Genomic DNA, 14,401 nt, shown 5'->3' on the forward strand with positions numbered 1-14,401 from the left:
ATGAAGAATGTTTTTAAGTTGAATACTTACAATTGTAGAAATTGTTACTCTTTGAACTCTTTTTCTAGAGAAGCTGGGATTGCTTAAAAAGCCACGACGCCACTAAGTCTTTAAGATGCTTTCCCAGTGTAGCAGGAGTAGCCCAAGATAGCAAGCTACAAAAAAAAAAAAACGTTACAAAAGAAGCTATTCTTTGCGATACTTTCCAACTTTGATGAACTCTACAACTTGTCTATAGTTCCTCTGTAACACAGAATTTCTAGACAGTTCATTAACACAATCTGTACCGGAGAATACATACAAATTAATAACACTGTGAACCATTCATTCAACATTTTATTATTCACATGGTACTCTATTGATCATAATGTTGAGATGTATAAAAGATCCGAAACAATAATTTATGAGCTATTTATTGAGCTTGATAAAGGGGAAGACTGATGTTTAAAGTTACAAGCAAATATTCTTTTTTTCATTTCCGCTACCACGGTTTTAAAAAAAAAATAAATAAAGCTCTCTCGGTTCTAGTTTTAGTTAATTTGATAGCGTGCTCTTTTAACTTCGGACAAAAGGGCTTCGAATTGCTCGAGGCGGCCTCGAAAAACCGGAAACAGACAGCGTGGAGAAGACTTCTGCAGTCGACTTCAAACGAGGGGTAGTTATCCCACGGACCTCTCGATAATTTTATAAGATCTCCGCCGACGCGATGTCGTGTTTTAATTAATTTCGTACACAATTAACGGGGGGGTGAAGTAAAACGAGGATGTTTTGCACTTGATGCTACGCCGCGGAAAAGGGGGCAAAAGGATGCTGGGGATGCAGCGAGACGTTTTCTCTGAGTTGGGGAGTCGAAAAGGTAGTTTTTTGCTCGGTTTAATCCTACAAAAAACGACCGCTTGATAGCATCTTAAAAAGTGTTAGAAACGCGGAAAGAAAAATCATGGAAAAAATCCAAAAAAAGAATTTGAAGAAGAATCCGGTGCAATATCCTCACGTACTTTTACGTTGAAATATCTCCATAAAAATGAAATCCTCCACATGGCGCACCCCCTTTTCCTAGTTATAAGTTATCGGCAGACACCGAAAGGTGGCGCTACGTGAACGCCGTAATATGATTTAGATGTAAGATGTACCGGGTGTCGGCCCGAGGCGTGACCGGAAGTTCCGACTGCATAATACGCTTATATAAAATTTAGGGGTGCGCCACATGGCCGCGATAGAAAAAGATGGTATCCCTCCAAAATTTGCCGCCACCTATCCACATCTTCCCGGTTAATGTCCAGACGCGAAAGGGGGGAAAAACGTCGAGGTTCGAAACTGATCGCCCCCACTTAATCTCAAAACCTTCGCACCCCCGCATTGGCATTAGGTCGGGATAGAGGACGTTATGAACTGCGAAACGTAGCAGATGCCATTGACTGTTCACCAGGACGAGTCCTGAATTTTGAACGGTTCAGTGCGTTCGAAAACCCTACCCGGGGTTCTTCGTAATCCACGGTACAAGAACTTCCCCCTACCTTTCATTATTCCAATTATTCATATTCTTGTTCGGTGCATTATGAATCTTGGTTAAATTTGACTTCGTAATAAATTTAAAACATCGTCTCTTCCTCAACAAACCGAGTTAATAATCGTTATCTACATATGATTATGATCAAAATCTTGATATTTTTAGTTTTATTAGAAACCGTTTCGTATAACTAACTTTAAAGCAAAGAGGGTTGAAATTAGAAAGTGATCTGGAACTTTAAGGGTCGTAAGTAGGGTCGGTGGCCCCACGGGACGTAATTCACCCCCTTAGGTCGACGGGCAGCGGGTGCAAGAAGGCGCGCGAGCCGTGACGGTCCCGCTTCGTTTGAAGTTTTCCAAATTCGCCCTCGACGAAGTTCACCCCCTCAACCGGAGTCGTGCACATCTGCCGTTTTGTCGCCGCGCTCACAATGGGGCCAAACACAGTCGGCGAAGTTTAATTTCGGAATAAAAAGCATCCAGACTTTGCACGTTTAAAAATCGCCGAAAGAAAGACGGAAAAGTTAAGAAACTTATGTATGAGAGAGAGAGTGTGATAAAGAGTGAAGGAAGGGGTGAATTTTCCGCCCCGCGAAAGTATATTGGAACAATAAAGATCATCTTAACGGCCCCTCGGGCTCCGTTAGCCCCCAAATGACTGAGGTAAATAGCGGTAATCTATCAGGCGTTCGACGTTAGACCGCAATCTTCGAAGAAAGGGGAGGGCGGTGGTGGTGATGGTGGCGGTGGTTTGCTTTTATTTTACGCTCACGTTCCGTAGACGTGGGGGCTTTTCGAGTTTCTGCAGACGACCAATTTCGCGTAGAGATTGTCGCCTCGTCGTTTATGTGGCTCCCTACCGTTTCTAAACTTTTCCAAGTCCTAAGTAATCAAACCTCCAATCATCAACGTGTAGTGTACGCTTTCTTCAACGTGTACTTAAACCAACCTTTCAACAACAGAAATTGGAGAAAACCAAACAGTTTTATCATAATCTGTCTATTTCATATTTATTGAGTCTTAGTTATTATTATTTTATTCGATTAAAAAAAATTCCGGCTCCTCCGCCATTTTTAAATCTTTGAAAATGAATTAAACCAAGAAAATTTTTAAATTCGAAGTCATCAAAAAACTATTAACAACTTCCATCCGAAACACATCGTAAACTGTCTTTCATCGTAACCGGAAGTTAACGAACTCAAAATTAGTTTCCTTTGTACACAGTAGGCAGACCACCAGAGAAATATTCTAGAACTAATCGCAGTTTGTCGACAAGTTGCTGCAAGCGGTCCGATGGGGTCGCTTTCAAAGCTCTTTTTGGTTAAAAGCTCTTTTCAGCTTCCCGCGGCGATTACCATCAGCTTCTCGTCAAATTCACCGTCTGTCGAATTTTGGGATAACTCGCCTTTTTTTGTCACCGCTAAACCTAGAGCAATGCGACCACGTGGTCATCAGTTTTATATCAAAAAGCGCATGCGCGTCGTCTCTTTCTCGTCCGGAGCTTTCGACTTTAGGGTTGAAAAGCGAGGGCTTCAGATGCTGAACTCGCGCGGATCGCGGTGCAGCTTTACGCTGCTGGTGATGGTCCTTTTCGTTATTCGAACGAAACTATGTTGAACGGCGGAAGTGTTGCAGTTGTGGTGGTGACGATTTTTTTCAATTTCATGATTATTTCAACAGAGGCAGTTCTAGGTGAGAATGTAAAAAGATTTATTTATAAACCATTCGAAGTTGAGATTAAAAATGTATAGAAATTTTCTTTCAAATTTTTGACGTGGTGTTTGGATAATTGATTACACAAGCAATAAAATAACAACACGATGCATTAGTAACTAGGAAAAAAATCGTTTGTCGTTCTTTATTTTGATTTTTAATGAAAGCTATGAATATTAAAGAGTTTTCTCTTGAAATTTTTAGTATAATGCTAAATGGGAACTTTTTCATGTGATATTTTTTAATTAGAAATATTTTTTAAAACAGTTTTTTTTTAACAAAGTTGTCGCCAAAGCGCATCTATTTTGATAACTTTTAAAAGAGTTCACCTCATTACTCTTAAAAACGTTAAATATTAATTTTAATTACACTAACTAGAGCACACGGGTGTGAATCTTTCAATTTAAACATCACATAAAATTTGCAGTGGTTGATAAATTGTGGGGTTTAGTTATTTTATGGCGACTTTATAACATAATTCTTAATTAATATACATTCTCTTGAAGAGTTTGTGAAAGTTTTATAAGTTCTCCACAATGTCTTTCAGATTGACTTTAAAAAATTATACACATTTTCTGAAAGAATATATTTTAAGCTTTAATTTAATATGAGAATCACTTCGTAAACTTTAAAAAAATGTTTTAGTCTTAAATAGCATTCTTTAAGCTTTCATTTGATATAAACTTCACTTCTGTATCTTGAAAAATAAAGCTTAGACGATTTTTTGAAGTGAATCGATTTTTCTAATAATTGTAAGTATTATTTCGAAGCAGATTTTCAGTCATTTTTAGCTTCATTTTAAAAGATACGTTACAAATAACTTATGTTATCTTAAAGAGAATATTTTAAGCTTTAATTTAGTATGAGAATCATTTCTGAATCTTGAAAAGTAAAGCTTGGGCGATTTTTAAAATATATCGGTTTTCTAAATAATTGTAAGTTTCATTCCGATGTAGATTTTCAGTGTTTCTCAGGTCCATTTTAAAACTTACGTTTTGAACAGTATGTATTAACTTAAAGAGCACACTTTAAGCTGTAATTCAATATAAAAATCATTTCTGTATCTTGAAAAATACAGCTTAGACGATTTTTTGAAGTGAATCGATTTTTCTAATAATTGTAAGTATTACTATGAAGCTGATTGTCAGTCATTTTTTAGCTCCATTTTAAAAGATACGTTACGAATAACTTATATTATCTTAAAGAGAATATTTTAAGCTTTAATTTAATATGAGAATCATTTCTGAATCTTGAAAAGTAAAACTTGGGTGAATTTTTAAAATATATCGATTTTCTAAATAATTGTAAGTTTCATTCCGAAGTAGATTTTCAGTGTTTCTCAGGTACATTTTAAAACTTACGTTTTGAACAGTATGTATTAACTTAAAGAGCACACTTTAAGCTGTAATTCAATATAAAAATCATTTCTGTATCTTGAAAAATACAGCTTAGACGATTTTTTGAAGTGAATCGATTTTTCTAATAATTGTAAGTATTACTATGAAGCTGATTGTCAGTCATTTTTTAGCTCCATTTTAAAAGATACGTTACGAATAACTTATATTATCTTAAAGAGAATATTTTAAGCTTTAATTTAATATGAGAATCATTTCTGAATCTTGAAAAGTAAAACTTGGGTGAATTTTTAAAATATATCGATTTTCTAAATAATTGTAAGTTTCATTCCGAAGGAGATTTTCAGTGTTTCTCAGGTACATTTTAAAACTTACGTTTTGAACAGTATGTATTAACTTAAAGAGCACACTTTAAGCTGTAATTCAATATAAAAATCATTTCTGTATCTTGAAAAATAAAGCTTAGACGATTTTTTGAAGTGAATCTATTTTTCTAATAATTGTAAGTATTACTATGAAGCAGATTGTCCGTCATTTTTTAGCTCCATGTTAAAAGGTACGTTACGAATAACTTATATTATCTTAAAGAGAATATTTTAAGCTTTAATTTAATATAAAAATCATTTCTGAATCTTGAAAAGTAAAGCTTGGGCGATTTTTTAAAATATATAGATTTTCTAAATAATTGTAAGTTTCATTCCAAAGTAGATTTTCAGTGTTTCTCAGGTCAATTTGAAAACTTACGTTTTGAACAGTATGTATTAACTTAAAAAGCACACTTTAAGCTGTAATTCAATATAAAATTCACTCCTGTATCTTAAAAAATAAAGCTTAGACGATTTTTTGAAATGAATCGATTTTTCTAATAATTGTAAGTATTATTTCGAAGCAAATTTTTAGTAATTTTCTAGCTCTATTTTAAAGGTACGTTACAAATAAGTTGTATTAACTTAAAGAGCACACTTTAAGCTGTAATTCAATATAAAAATCATTTCTGAATCTTGAAAAGTAAAGCTTGGGCGATTTTTTAAAATATATAGATTTTCTAAATAATTGTAAGTTTCATTCCAAAGTAGATTTTCAGTGTTTCTCAGGTCAATTTGAAAACTTACGTTTTGAACAGTATGTATTAACTTAAAAAACACACTTTAAGCTGTAATTCAATATAAAATTCACTCCTGTATCTTAAAAAATAAAGCTTAGACGATTTTTTGAAATGAATCGATTTTTCTAATAATTGTAAGTATTATTTCGAAGCAAATTTATAGTAATTTTCTAGCTCTATTTTAAAGGTACGTTACAAATAAGTTGTATTAACTTAAAGAGCACACTTTAAGCTGTAATTCAATATAAAAATCATTTCTGAATCTTGAAAAGTAAAGCTTGGGCGATTTTTTAAAATATATAGATTTTCTAAATAATTGTAAGTTTCATTCCAAAGTAGATTTTCAGTGTTTCTCAGGTCAATTTGAAAACTTACGTTTTGAACAGTATGTATTAACTTAAAAAGCACACTTTAAGCTGTAATTCAATATAAAATTCACTCCTGTATCTTAAAAAATAAAACTTAGACGATTTTAAAATGAATCGATTTTTCTAATAATCGTAAGTATTATTTCGAAGCAAATTTTTAGTAATTTTCTAGCTCTATTTTAAAGGTACGTTACAAATAAGTTGTATTAACTTAAAGAGCACACTTTAAGCTGTAATTCAATATAAAAATCGTTTCTGTATATTGCAAAATAAAGCTCTGGCGATTTTTTAGGTAAGTACATCGATTTTTGTAATGATTTTTCAGTGCTTTTCAGGCCCATTCTAAAACTTTCATTTTAAATAGTATATATTATCTAAAAGAGAACTTTGCAACATTTCGTTTTATGATGTATTTTATAATCTATCTTCTATTATTTATTATTGTTGAAAAATTAATTTTGAAAATTAACTCCACAGATTTATGAAATGTTTTCGAGATGTATGGGTTAAAAAGGCGAAAAGCAGTTTATTAACAAGTGTTTAAAATTAAATTTTCTACCACATATTGAGGCGACGGCTTGTGGGGGCCATTAAAGGCCGCTTTGGGGTGTATTTTGGTTAATCCCGCGTAAACTCCGTTGATTTATAAGGGGATATTAACCCCCGCGAACGCCTGCTGTGCATGAAATACTTAGCTGCGAGTATCGCGTGAAGGTGAAAACTTGCAAACTAAATTATTTATTGTAATGTTGCTTGTAGGAACCCAAAAACATTTTTTTATTAAACTAAGGACTAACTTTGGATTGGAATTTTTTTGATTACTTTTTAGACACCCTCATTTTTTTTCATAATTTGAAGGTTTTATTTTTCGGGAAGGTTTGGTACAAATTGAATTCTGTACCTCGCGACTGTAACATCGCCACGCAAACATACCCCAGTTAATTTATGCCCTCCCATCGACGTCATCCCCCGAAAACCAAACCTAACCCCCTTTTGAAAATACCCTCAAACACTCTGAAATATGCACCGAGTTCAATGGACTGTTTCGAAACGTTGATTTTTAACCCCTCGGGTTGCTAATCGAGTCCAATTTGGTTCCTGGTATTTGCGCTCCTACAAAAGTTGCGATCGATTTGTTAATCTGACCGAGTTCCAATAAAAATTCTCGTTTTGAAAATATATTTTACGTTACGATCAAAAAATTTAGTGGTTGAACTTGAGTACTTTTGTGGAATTTAAATCGTTTCAAGGTAATTTTTCAATTTCCCGCGGCGATTCCATTGGTATTAGGCCGCCTCATTTGCCGCGGGGGTGTCGTAACTGCCTCTTAAATCTTGCGGGCTAACCGGTTAAATCATTCGGGTAGCGCCATTTTGGCCATTTAAAAGCGGGCGGTGTTTTAATTCCGAACGAGCCGAGGTGTCGCTTTTACGCCATCGTCCATCTGTTAGATTAAAGCTCGGCGCCAAACCGCTTGCGAATCGCATGTTCTGCAGCAATTCAGACTTCTCCTGGATACTTGACGGCCGAGAGCTTTCTAACGACTTTATTAATGGCTCACCGACACCTAGTTTTCCCCAGGTTCAAATAAAAACAAATCGCACCAAAACAAACAACTATTTTTATTTTTTTTTATTTTCATCAACAATAATTCAAGTTTTGTTGATGTAGTTTGAATTTTTTTTAGCTCCAATTAAAAATCCCGTTAAAAAGTTCGTTTAATGATAGGATTCGTTGAAGATATATTTTCACGAAAGGATTGATTACACGCGGTTCTTGTTCGAACAGCTGTTGAAAGGAGCAACAACGACGAGGCAACTTCGTCGATCCATCGTGCAAACATTTGCCTTTGTACCGAGAGCATTGAAACAAGCTGTTCTGGTAAACAGCGAAGGCTTCGAGAAACGCTGCAGGCGGCGGCTTCGGCGTCGTCCTCGGCAACATTGTGTTGAGACGCCCGGCGTCCGCTCAAAAGTTTGAACACCCAATAATGACTTCAAGAAAGGAATATATATGTAAATGTTTCCTGGTTGGCGAGAACACCCCGCGAAAGAGAAGAACGTTTTAATCGGAAACGAGCCTGCGGCGCCCCCAAACAAATAATCCAAGAATAAGAAGAATCTTTGCCACCTGATGTGAAAATTACTCTCGCGTTGTTCTCCCGAATACTTCCAAGAAGGAGATATGTCTAAGTTAAATTTAAATTTTCAGTTTAGTTTAATTTTCTTTGAGTTTAATTGTACAATTTGTAGATGTCACAAAACTTGAAAACTTTAAATATAAACTGATGGTGAAACTTTGTTGATTACGCAACTATTTCTTGGATCATTTATTACTATTTTTGTATCATATCGGAACTTAACTTCTAGGCAAGACTTATTACTTCAATTTCCGCCAAACAATGTATTAGGTTTTCTCAACTAACGAATAGTTTTCTCTAAAACTGTCGTCAGATGAAATAAACACTTTCCTACCAGATATTTATATCACATCATATCATATCATATTAACATTATATAATATTTATTAGATAGTTTTCCTTAAAACAGCCGAGATGCTGTAATATGTATTGATAATTACAATAATTATATGATATTAATACGATATGATATTACAAACAGCCTGTTACAGCGGCAACTGTAACCGAGTTATCACATAGCGAGGAAGAAACCTGTACAAAGCCTTAGAAGCAGATAAATTAAGAAAGAGCGGTAAATAGCTTAGCATATGCATTAAAAAAGCTGCGTGAATATCAACTCTGGCAAATGGTCTATTTATTCCTGTTTTAATATCCGATGGTCGGGTTGTTTGCCAGACCCTTACCATTAATAGAGCTACCCGTTTGCTGAAAGAAGCCCTGCAAGGACACAAAAACGAAAACGTTGAAAACTTTCTTAGAAATCCTCTAATGATAAAGAAAGGAATTACTCAATATGGAAGCTAACATAGGAAATGTGATGGAGTTTCGAGAAGTAACGAGGAGAAAGCAAAGATCTTTGCGGAACATCTACAAAATGTTTTTCAATCCCACCCAGAATTACTTCAGCACAAGAATTGCCATTGTTTTCAAAAGTATTTGAAAAACTCTTATTGAAGACACTTTAGAACATCATAATATATAGAAAACTAATCACACAGTAGTCAGATCAGTCAGAGATGCATTGAAAGCCAAAAAATATTATACAGCTGCTTTCATAGATGTGTCACGGGTTTTCGACAAAGTTGAAATGACCTTACCCTGTATGTACGCTAGAGCAATCATATTTGACGAAGGAATATTTGTATGTAAGACAAAATGAATGGGTTTAGCTGATTACGCCGAGATTGCTTGCGGTTGAGGCTTTGCAATAAATATTACTCCTATATGATATTAACAAAATATGATATAATATTAAATGCAGCTATTGGGTAAGGTTGGTTTTATTTTGAAACGTCAATCATCTCCAGAAAGAATGTTATGTAAGGTTAGTTTTGTTTACAAATGTTAATCATCCCGAGAAAGAATGTTAGTTTTCTTTTAAAATCTCAATTATAGCGTGAAGAAACCTCAATTATAGCGTGAAGGAATGTCGGTTTTCTTTTGAACCTCAATTATAGCCAAAAGAAACCCTAATTTTAGCGTGAAGAAACTCTAATTATAGCGTGAATGAATGTTAGGATAGGCCAGTTTTCTTTTGAAATGTCAATTGATGTCAATTATATCATGAAGGAATATTAAGTAAGGTTAGTTTTGTTTACAAATGTCAATCATCTCGAGAAACGATTACCTGAAGCTATATCACCGATTTTTATGTTAATTAGGAACAAAATGACGCCTCTTGAAAATCAGTCTTGTAATTTAATCTAATTTTCGGGAGTCTCAAGACTTCACTGCTGAAAGTTTCTCTTTTCTATTTGGTTGTATTTTTTTCTCAGCAGGATTCAAAGCAGGGTTTGCATAAGCAATAGTTTTCTTTCACTATTTAGAATGCTAGGATTGAAAATGGCTTTGTATTGGTTATAACCGTTTCGATTCCTACCGAATAACTTCACAGAAATAACTTTCTACGGAAGATTCTTTTCTTTACATTCCGATTTTCGATTTGTGAGTGATAATTGTAAAGATTTATGTGAATTGTAAATGAAATTTTTAATGTAATTAATGAAACCGTGAAAATTAAAATTATTATTATTATTATCGGCGCTTATAATTATTTCTACTAGTGCATGGTTAGCACACCCTGAAAAATATCGAGATGATTGGAATCAAAGAACTGTGGTAATCGAAGGTTCTATGTAGAGGAGGACTAAACCTGTTACTAGTGCCGTAGTGTTTGATAAGCTTTACCCAATCGGATTTGCACCTATAGGTGCCCTTTCTCGTGAAGCAAGATGTTAGTATTTCGGGGCTCCTTGCAATTAACGCTGTAATTTTAATAGATGAACGAGATTTTAGGACAACTATGTTTAATCACATATTCGAACATTTTGTTATCTCATTATCTCAATTCCATTAGACGGTTAATAAATTAATAATTATTAATTATTTTGATTTTATTAATTATCATGTGTCTACTATCGCTGCCAAAAGTCAAGACCCCTCTGAAGACGTAGGGCCAAACCCCGAACTTTCTAGTTCTAGGTCTAGTGTTAGTTCTAGTTTTACACGAGCTCTGTTACTATGTGGAAGTAACACTATACCTAGGACAAGAATCTTTTGGATTTAGTCGCACGTCTCTAAAGATTCGGCAAAATCCGAATTATTCTAGTTTTAGGTATAGTGTTAGTTCTAGTTTTACACTTGAACTGTCACTAGAACTAACATTAGACCTAGAACTAGAAACATTTGGGTTTAGCCGCACGTCTCTAAAGACGGCTAATCAGAAAAGATGGTGCATTCCAGACAGTACGTTGCACCTTTATCTTACCTACATGAAGAAATAAAGGCGCGACGTCCTGTCTGTGGAACACACACCTGGACCATCTTTTCCGATTGGAAGAAACCCTCCTCTCCCCGCATGGCCTATTTCTGTTCCTTTTTAATTTCTAATTCGCTTAAATCGCTCTTAGAAAAATAGAGTCACAGATGGTAGGTCATTTCTAATAGGAAATACATTGTGTTTGATATCATATCAACGAATTTTTTGTATTCTACACGACTCCATCAACTAGACAGCGGTATTATTGATCTTTTGATTACCCGGTGTCTAAAAATAGATAACACATTTTTTTTTTGAATTTTAGTTTGTTTTTATGTTTCGCTTTAAAAACTGCGTTTAGATGTATAACATTTTATCACAGATATGACGCAAAGAAAGGGATTACAACGGCTTTTATAAAAGCAGCGAGGTTTATTTGCATAATTTGATTTTAACAGGGTAATGGACGCTGTTGAGTGGATATAAAGTTACCGAATGAGTATGAAAAAAATTGAGATAATCGATATTTTTAATCACCGTTGTATATTTTCCTTTTAATTAAATTCCCTTGGATATTGATAGGCAATGATGGACAATTTGATTGTTGACGCTATGATCAACTTTCTATTTGGAGAACTAGAAACTTCTTTTTCAGGGTTACCAATTCATTTTCCAAAAAAAAAAATGGCTAACAATGGCGCGAATGGTGTTCATCTTGAAACTATTTTAGATCAAAACATTGCAACCTAGGGGCGTTGCAACCCAAAAAAGTAGTAACACACTACTTGAGCAGAAAGATGTACAAGTGTACTATTTTGTTGTAACCGATGTTTTTTTTTGAATAACCATGGCTCGTTATATACCTCAAGAACGTGCAGAAATTGTGAATTTTTGTTTATTTCCAAAAAAGTTCCTCTGTTACGCTTGCTCATAGCACGTACAGAGCAAAATATCAGAGTCGTTCAACGCCTACAGCCAAGACAATTCGAAGTTTGGTGGCGAAATTCAATGCCAGTGGTTCTTTGGCAATATCGAAGCACAAAGTAGCACAAAGCACACGACAACAGCGCTTATTATCAGATTACAGATGATATTACGTATGCTTGCGACAAACGTTGTGTTACCATCCTTGTATTACTTGATTTTAGCAAGGCGTTCGATTCGGTTGATCACGATCTTTTGTTGGCGTCACTAGCTGCCCTTGGATTTACCTCTTCATGTTTATCTTGGTTTCAATCTTACTTTTCCTGTCGTTCCTTGTGTGTGCGTGCTGATTCTGCGCTCTCGTCTGCTTGTGATATTAAATGTGGTGTACCCCAGGGTAGTGTGTTGGGTCGGTTGCTCTTTTCGATTTTCATTAATGCCGTCACCCATTGTATTTCTTGTAATTATCATGTGTATGCTGATGACCTCCAAATTTACACTACGACAACTATTGATGATTTTCCCGAAGCAATTGCATGTCTTAATCATGACCTTTTCAATATTTTGGATTGGTCCAAACGTTATGGCCTTAAATTAAATACTGCTAAAACTCAAGCAATTGCGTTTGGCAGTCGACCTTTACTGGCAAAGCTGAATGATTTTTCATCCATTCACTTAATGCTTGACGGAGACATTATTCAGCTGTCAGACACGGTTAGAAACCTTGGGGTGGTTATGGATTCTACAATGTCTTGGAAACCTCAAATTCAATCCGTCTGCAAAAAGGTCTATCATTGTTTCCACTCATTGAAAAGTCTCCGTTGCTTCCTTCCTCCCATGATCCGTCGTAATCTTTGTTTTTCCCTGATTTTCCCCCATATTGATTATGCTGACACGGCATATCCTGATCTTTCGGTAACACTACGAAACAAACTGCAAAGACTTCAAAACAACTGCATACGGTATATCTTTGATCTCGAGAGATCTCAACACATAACCCCATACCGTAATTATTTGCAGATATTAAGCTGTCAGAACCGTAGATCGTTTCGTATATTAACTATGTTATATACTGTTCTTCACAATCAAACCCCGAGGTATCTGTATTGTATATTTCAACGCTTGTCGTCGCATGGTTTACCTACTAGATCTCAGTTAGATTCTGTGCTTATGTTCCCGACCCATAGTACCGAGATTTACCATAAATCGTTTGCTGTGCAGGCAATAACCCTTTGGAATAGTCTGCCTGCTGAGGTCCGTAATATTCCTCACCTTGTAACATTTAAAAACCACCTAAAACGTCATTTATTGGCTCTCCAAGTATCTTCTTGAGAACTTTTTTTTTCTCCCTTTTCTTCTCTTCTTCTACTTTTCTTCTCTTCTCTTCTTCTTTTATTCCAGCAACTATCATTATACACCGTTTTTAGTGACCATAAGTTTAGCATAGCAGCTTGCCGTTTATTCATAGTTTTTCTTATATAACTTAGTATACTGCTGATTGATTGGGTTGTTTGGAAGATATCGCTTACGCGATAAATCGACCCTTTTGCCCGTATTTATGCATTAAGTTAAATGTATACATTTTCTTTAATTTGTATTTTTTGTTTCTTATTATGGCAATAAATTTATTTATTATTATTAAAGTTAAGACCCATAGTGATGACGCTATAGCTACTGTAAGTGTCGATATTCAAGAGTGTTATCAAGTTTGTGTTCGCCGCCGCGTTTAGCAGTTTGGCCTCTCTACGATGACGATTTGGCAATTGAACTAAAAGAAAATGACATATAGGACTACTGATTCCAGCAAGATGATGCAACATGCCATATTGCTCGATTAACAATGGATTTGTTGCGTACGACAGGCCGGTGCGTTCGCCTGATTTGACGCCTCCTGATTTTTTCCTGTAGGGATGCCTTAAGAGCAAGGTTTATGTCAACAGGCCAGACACTCTCGAGCAACTTAAGAGCAATAGGAAATCGTCGAAATAACGCCCAAAATACTCGCATAGTAATGAAAAACGTCGAAAAAAGGTCCGATTTTGTGGTGACAGCTGTGGGAGGTCATCTACCAGACAGCCCTTTCAAAGAGTGTCTAAACAAATTTTAACCAAATTTTAATAAAATGATCGAATTCTAACAGAATATTGAGTTGATTTCAAGTTATTCAAAAAAAAAACATCGCATACAACAAAATGGTACTTTGTATTAATAATTTTATAGATAAAATAAGTAATTGTTGACTGCGCATTTATTAATTTAATAACATTATTATAAAATCAGATTTATTTTGGCGATTATTAAATTCGAACAATTGGATTATTTTCGTTTCGTTGAAATTGTGATTTTAATTAATAAATTTTATCCACCAACTTTCCGTATTTAACAAATTATTAAATGGGGTTTCATTCAATTTCAATATAATTACACAGTTTCAAATGGAAATTATTTGTTGTGGTTACGCATTTTTGGCATCAAAACTCCAAAAGCTTTAATTACCTAATTTGATTAAATTGTTTTTTTGATATACTT

At 34.8% G+C, this 14,401-nt stretch overlaps 1 protein-coding gene across 4 annotated transcripts in view; it reads left to right on the plus strand.

Annotated features, from left to right (window-relative positions):
* The first annotated feature begins 3,058 nt into the window (after positions 1–3,058).
* The window catches only part of LOC111417140 (Dpr-interacting protein kappa), a 53,233-nt gene continuing 41,890 nt past the window's right edge, over positions 3,059–14,401 (plus strand). For all 4 annotated transcript variants that reach the window (XM_023049332.2, XM_023049333.2, XM_071195048.1 and 1 more), the window contains exon 1: positions 3,059–3,201. In XM_023049332.2, the coding sequence (XP_022905100.2) occupies positions 3,120–3,201 (82 nt within the window). In that variant the 5' untranslated portion in view covers positions 3,059–3,119. The remainder of the gene's footprint in view (positions 3,202–14,401) is intronic.

The sequence above is a fragment of the Onthophagus taurus genome, chromosome 3 (genome assembly GCF_036711975.1).
Source record: "Onthophagus taurus isolate NC chromosome 3, IU_Otau_3.0, whole genome shotgun sequence".
Taxonomy (NCBI): Eukaryota; Metazoa; Arthropoda; class Insecta; order Coleoptera; family Scarabaeidae; genus Onthophagus; species Onthophagus taurus.